The sequence below is a fragment of the Belonocnema kinseyi genome, chromosome 8 (assembly GCF_010883055.1).
Source record: "Belonocnema kinseyi isolate 2016_QV_RU_SX_M_011 chromosome 8, B_treatae_v1, whole genome shotgun sequence".
Taxonomy (NCBI): Eukaryota; Metazoa; Arthropoda; class Insecta; order Hymenoptera; family Cynipidae; genus Belonocnema; species Belonocnema kinseyi.
In genome coordinates this window covers 48,433,219-48,440,166 of record NC_046664.1, presented here as the reverse complement: position 1 = coordinate 48,440,166, position 6,948 = coordinate 48,433,219, and the positions used below count along the sequence as shown (strand labels likewise).

The 6,948-nt window shown below is 33.6% G+C and overlaps 1 protein-coding gene across 1 annotated transcript in view; it reads right to left on the bottom strand.

The window, feature by feature from the left end:
- The window catches only part of LOC117178486 (orexin receptor type 1-like), a 182,466-nt gene that overhangs the window by 49,138 nt on the left and 126,380 nt on the right, over positions 1-6,948 (bottom strand). The window contains exons 4-5 of the mRNA XM_033369912.1: positions 1,134-1,320; positions 962-1,065 (exon numbers count right to left, since the gene is read on the bottom strand). Coding sequence (XP_033225803.1) covers positions 962-1,065; positions 1,134-1,320 — 291 coding nt within the window. The remainder of the gene's footprint in view (positions 1-961; positions 1,066-1,133; positions 1,321-6,948) is intronic.

The window sequence follows — 6,948 nt, the reverse complement described above, 5'->3', positions numbered from 1 at the left end:
GATATTACACCTAAGGAGTGTTTTACTGATTCTATGATGTTCTACATAAATGAAATTAGTTGAAAAACAATTAAATCATTTATCAGAAAACCCATTTAAAATTCCAAACTTTTTTTTAAATAAAAAATTATTATAAAAAAATAAAAAATTAGCTTACAAAAATGTTTTCAAAATTTAGTTAACTTTCAATCGCAAAAAAAATTAATTCGTATAAAAAATGAAAAGTTCTAGACGAATTTGTCCGGGAAAACTGTTTTGCATCAATGGAGGGGAAGTAGGAAAAGTAAGGGAAGGGGTAGTAGTGGAAGCAGGAAAAGTAGACGACGTGAGGGTGAGGAGTTGTAGGGAAGTGAGAGTGAGTTTTAGAGGAGTAGTAGGGGAATGAATGTAAGGAGCTGGAAATTATAGAAAGTTTGAGGAGGGGAAGAAGCGGAAGGGAGAAGTAACGGAATGGTGAAGAAGTAAGGGAAGTGTTGGGAAGGGTAGTAAGGGAACTGAGAGGGAAGGTTAATAGGAAAGTGATGCTGAGTTAGGGAGGGGTAGTAGGTGAACATCCCTAAGGGGATGAAAAGTAGAGAAAGTGAGGGGTGATGAAGCAGAGGATCGGAGAATTTTTGAAGTTAGAGTAAGTGAAGAGGGAAGAGGTAAGAAGGGGAAGGCATACTATAGAGAGAGAGTGGTGTTGGCTGTGAGAAGGGAAATTATGGAAGTGGGTGTAGGCACAAGAAGGAAGAGTAAAGATGGGGATCGCAAGGGATGGGGAGATTTAAAAGACTAAATTAACGTCCAATTTTTAATTTCTTTATTGGAATTATTTAAATTAAATGAAAGCGTAATATTTTGAAAAATATCAAGTTCCATCATAAAAAGAGTGTCAGAAAGTATCTTAGAGTTGACTTACAAGGCGATAAAAATGTTCGGTGAGACTTTCTTTTTTTTCGAATATAAATATTTGACATACCTGTTGCGAGCTGGCACTACCTTCGATACTGTCGCAGTCAAAGGGTGGTTTTCTGGCGCAAAGAGTTCGACCCATCATCGAGTAGGCCATGACGACGATAAAACCTGATGTGATAAAAAATGCATTATATATCAATATTTGAGATTGATTAATTAAGATATTTTCAACTCACCCGGTATAGCGTAAACAAGCACGAAGCAGACAGCTCCGAAAATGTGGGCGTGAATACCCAATGGTTTAAAATCTTCTGAGCAAACATAAAACTGTGGTGGTTTCAATGTTTGAACATCATTTTCATTGGCCCACTGCCCGACGAGAGTTATATTGTCCAGGTCAGTTATCGGACTCTGGAGAGTGACCTAAAAGTAAATTCATCGAAATTTTGTGTCTTCTTATATCAAACTTAATTAATTTGATTGGCTGTGAATGAACTTTGTACATAGTACATGAAGAATGGTCCGTTAAACCATTATTATTAGTCAAAAGTCAACAATTACTGAAATTTACTTTATACTGATAGATCAAACGAAAAGCAAAATGGAAGATTTGCTACAGAGAATATCAGAATATTTCAAATGAATCTATATTATCATCAGAGATCGTTATAATTAATCAATGCAGATAGCATTTCACAATCCGTGAAAATACAAATCAGCACTATCGATCAAGTTAACTCTTTGAAAAACCGAAAATACCTAATGTCACTTCTGATTAGACAGAAAATAAATTTAAAAAATTTGTTAATTACATTTTTCCTGAAGAAAGATCTGCTCTCTTCGCTCCAATGGGAATCGAACCACAAAACTTCCCATTGCCGGTTGGGTGCTTTTCCGTTAAGCTATTAGAGACATCGAAAGAAAATTTTTTTTCAGAAATATGCGCTATTTCAAGCCCGATGTCAAATTTATGATACGAGTAATCTAAAGGAATCTGTATTATCATTAGAGGTAGTTGCTATCAATCAGGGTAGATATAATTTCACCATCTGTGAAAATATCCTAAATGTAATACCTGGCTTGAGATGGCGTGTATTTCTGAAAATGATTTTTCTTTTGATCTCTCTAATAGCTTAACGCAAAAGCACCCACTGGCAATCGGAAGTTTTGTGTTTCAATTCCCAAACGGAAAAAAGAGAATAGATCTGTTTTCAGAGCAAATAAAATTAAAAATTTTTTTAAAATTATTTTCCGTTTAGTCAAAAATGACGTTAAGTATTTTCTGTTATATGCAGAGTTAACATGATCGACAATGTTGATTTCTATTTTCACGGATTGTGGAATCATATCTACACTGATTGATAGTAACTATCTCTGATGATAATACAGATTCCTTTACAATATAAGTATAAAAATTTTACACTTAGCTTGAGATAGCGTGTATTTCTAAAAAAAAGATTTTTCTTTCGATCTCTCTGATAGCTTAGCGTAAAAGAATCTGACCGGGAATAGAAAATTCTTCGGTTCGATTACCGGTGGAGCGAAGAGAATAAATCTTTTTTCAGAGATGAGGGAGGATACTACACAGAACAGGGTGGAAAAGGAACAGGAATAGACTATGTTCTTGTTGACGATGAGGTAAGGAGGAAAATAAAAAAAACTGGTGGCGACAGTAGAGCCGGAGGAGAGAGATGAATGTAAAAAAGCCAAAGGAGAAAAGAAAGGAAAAAGAGTAGGAGAAGTTAATTGGTTAGCAGAGGGATGGAAGAAATTAAAGAAAAGATAAAGATCGTGAAAACGGGACAGGGAAGTGTAAATTAAGGCATGAAAATAGTAATCGGAAAAGCAAAAAGAATATAAATTAATTCATTATTAATACTATTAAAAATACAGTTAACAAATAATTCAGCGAAGGGGAAAAAGAGTTTGCTATGATAAGGAATGCAAGGAGGAAAATAGGGAAAATAGGAAAATAGAAACGGGAAAATCAGTGAAGAGGAGGACAGGCAAAAGAAGATAAGGTATAATGACTTATATTATAGAAAAAAGGGAAGAAAATAAAAGATGCAAGGAGGAGGCAGAAGCATGGAAAGTAGGGAGTAGAGAGTGAAAAAATTAAAAGAGTTATTTAGAAGATTGAAATGTTAGGGTGGAAAACATATTTTATGAAATTATTAGGAGAAGTTGAAAATAAAATAATAAAAGGAGAAAAAGAGGAAAGGGGCGTAGAAGAAGAAGAGGAAATATATAACGACGGCTATAGGGTTAGTGAAAGATGAAAAGGTAGTATGTATAGATGGAACCCCGAATAAAGTTTGGAAATATGGAAGAAAGGAATAGAAGGGGTGGGCGTTGATAATGTGCGATAGGGTATAGAGAAAGAAAGGTTGGCTAGAAATATGTAAACAGGGGATATTGATACTAGAGATATTAGAAAGGTTAAAGAAAGGAGTAGAAGGGGAAAAGATCATTCCGCAGGGTTCAGGAAAGGTATGAGAGTGATTGACAACATTTTTGTGTTAAATAATATTATAAATTAAAACTTGCTCCTTTTTAATATAATGGTTTCAGATTTGGAAGGCAAGATTGAGAAAAATGGATGGAGAAGAGTAAGACTAGGGGAAGAGTAATGATACGGAAAGAAAAAATATATACGCTGACATACGGACAATATATTCATATTGGCAGATAATGAGGAAGGAAAGGCGAGTTTAGTGAAAGGGTTAAAAAAATACTATTATAGCAAGAAACTGAGGTTTAGTACGGATAAAGGAAGGTAATGAAGTTTAGAAATGCAGGAAGGAGGAAGAAGAAATTGGCAGGGAGATGGAAAGGCATGAAGATGGAGGGACTAAACGAATTTAAGTATCTTCATTTTACCATGCAAGAAAAATTTAAAAAGATTGGAATAGGCAAATAAGATTGTCTGATTTGCTAACAATGGAGATGAGAAAAGAGGTAGAGAGATGTGTTAAGAGAAGAGGCTCAAAGGAATACAGCAAGCAGAAGAGCGTGGGAACTCGAAAAGAAACAAAGGGATTAAGAAAAGAAGGCCGTTAAGTTAAAACGATGGAAAGAAAAAAAGAGAGCTTTTTAGAGTTCAAGTGATAAGAGAAGAAGAAAACAAAGGGTTAGGACGAATTGGAAAAAAGAGATGGAGGAAAGTAAATAATAGATAGGGAGGATAGAAGAGTCAAGGAAAAATAAATGGTATAAGATGGTAAAAAGGAATTAATTTTCAAAACATTTGGAAATAGGTTGAGGTAAAAAGAGATGGATAAGAGAAAATGGAAAATATTGAAATAGGCAGAGGATAGATGGCAGCATATATAGAATGATTTATGAGAAGAATGGATGAAAGAGGAGCAGAACTGGGGAAAAATGGATGAAGGAGGTGGAGAAACCTAAAAAAGTTAAAGAAGAAAAATAAAGGAGTGTGAGGAAGAAACAATGGGCAGCATTAGTGGAAAGGATAGTGGAAGAAAAGGAAATGAAAGTCACATAGAATTATAACTTATATTTGTATATTAAATTGGATAATATATTAAATTAGTTATTAAGATAATTAGGTAATAAACGATGTAAGAGAATTTAATAAAGATTCAAAGGAACAGAGCTTATGTTAAACTTTTGTTCGACAAGTAGAAGAAAATAAGGTGGCTCTGAAATTTTTTTTTGCACAATCTAGTATCCAGTTCTTTATTAGTGAATCTGTTTTCATAATTTAAAGTTACTATAGTAATAGATCAAATTATGGAAGCAATAATTTCAAATTAAATATTGCTATATCAAAAAATGTCATCAAGATAAAGTGCCTGGAGAGATCTCAATGGTCCAATAAATATTATAGAGGATTGCAGTAGGTTGATGATGAAAATACAACGTAACGTTTACTCAATTCTTTTTGAAATACAGGACTGTTATGTTTGTATTGACATACTTTTCAAAATTGCATTTGGTCTTCTCGTATGATTTTCTGGAAGATTTCCTATTTCTGTTAGATATGATCACAACAGATAGACAGTAAATTGAAAAATAGAATTTGATAGAAAAACAAGAGATTAGTTGAATAGTTGAAGTTTAATATCTAAATAAATAGTTGAATTACCAACTAAGGCAGATAAGTTTTCAAATAAAAATAGAATCGTTAAATTTTTAATAAGAAAATTAATTTATAACAAAAAAAAAAGAATGTTTAACCAGTTACATTTAAGAAAAAAAATGAAATTTTGACAAAATAGTTAAATTCTCAACTAAAAAGATAAATTTTCAAAAAATAAGAATAATTTTGTACCTAAAAAGACAAGCTTTTAACAGAATAAAGGAACTTTCATCAAAAAGTTGAATTTTCAACTTATGTGGGATAAATTAAAAAAATGGAACAGTTAATTGTTAAGATGGAAAATTAAAATAAAAATTTCACCAAAAATATCAGAATAAAATTTAGCAAATAGTTAAATTTTTAACTAAATAGATGAATTTTTAACCAAGAGAATTGACTTTCCACCAAGAAATACGAACTGTCAGCAAAATAGTTCAATCTTCAGCCAAAACAGATTATTACCCTGCTTGAAATGACAGGTTAAAATCCAATTGAAACCGGACAGGAACCGGTTAGATACCCTTTCGGTCCTTACCCGGTTCTATGCGGTTTTTATTTGGTCTTTAATTTAATTTTTTGATATCTATCTGGGTCTACCCGGTCCATATCCAGGAAATGGTAATAAAAAATAAGCTGTTTAAATATTCTATTTGCGCCTAACCGGGTTTTATCTGGTCAATGGAAACAAAATGAAAATAATAATCATATAAAATTAGAATTCTACCTGGAGCCTATCCGGTCTCTATATGGCAATTGACACTTGTGAACCGGCTCCCTGGTGCTGCCTGGTTTCTCTATGGCAATTGGAACCAGAAATTAAAATGAAGATATACTTTTTTACCCGGTTCCTATCCGGTGTCTTTAAGGCACATGGTCACTTATAAATTATTAAGTGAAAGTGTGCCGGCTACCTGGTTCTACCCGGTTCTTATCTGGCAAATGAAATCAGAAATTAAAATAATGATATATATTTTTACGCGGTTCCTATCCGGTCTCTTTAAGGCACATGGCCACTTGTAAATTATTAAGTCAAAGTATACCGGCTACCTGGTTCTACTCGGTTCTTATCTGGCAATTGAAACCAGAAATTAAAATAATGATATATATTTTTACGCGGTTCCTATCCCGTCTCTTTAAGGCACATGGTCACTTGTAAATTATTAATTGAAAGTGTACCGGCTACCTGCTTCTGTCCAGTTTCTATCTGACAAATGGAACCATAAATTAAAATAAGGATATGCTTTTCTACCCGCTTCCTGACCGGTCTGTCTAAGGCACGGCCACTTGTGAATTGTTAAGCGATAGTGTACCGTCTAACCGGACCAACCAGGTTCCTATCTGGCAAATAGAACTAGAAATTAAAATGAGGATATAATTTTCAACCCGGTTCCTATCAGGTCTCTCCAAGGCACATAGTCACTTATAAATTATTAAGTGAAAGTACGCCGGCTACCTGGTTCTACCCGGTTCTTATCTGGCAAATGGAACCAGAAATTAATATAAAAAATTTACTTCTTTAACCGGTTCCTGTCCGGTCCCTTTAAGGTAACTGGCCACTTGTGAATTATTAAGTGAAAGTTTGCCGGCTACCTGGTTCTACCTGGTTCGTATCTAGCAAATGGAACCAGAAATTAAAATAAGGATATACTGTTTTACCCGGTTCATATCCGGTCTCTTTAAGACACATGGCTACTTTTAAAATATTCAGCTTTTTACTGCAATCTCTGAATCCAACGAACTGGATCGTTACACACAATAGGAACCGATAACAAAGAAGAACATATTTTTGCGTTCCTGATATAATCGTTGATCACTTTAATATTCCTGATACATTTACTAAATATTGCCATATACGTATTCTTTCAATATTCCTAGATATTCCTAGCATTCTTGGTATTATTCATAATCTCAAATATTTTTGATATTCCAAAATATTTCCATATATCCCT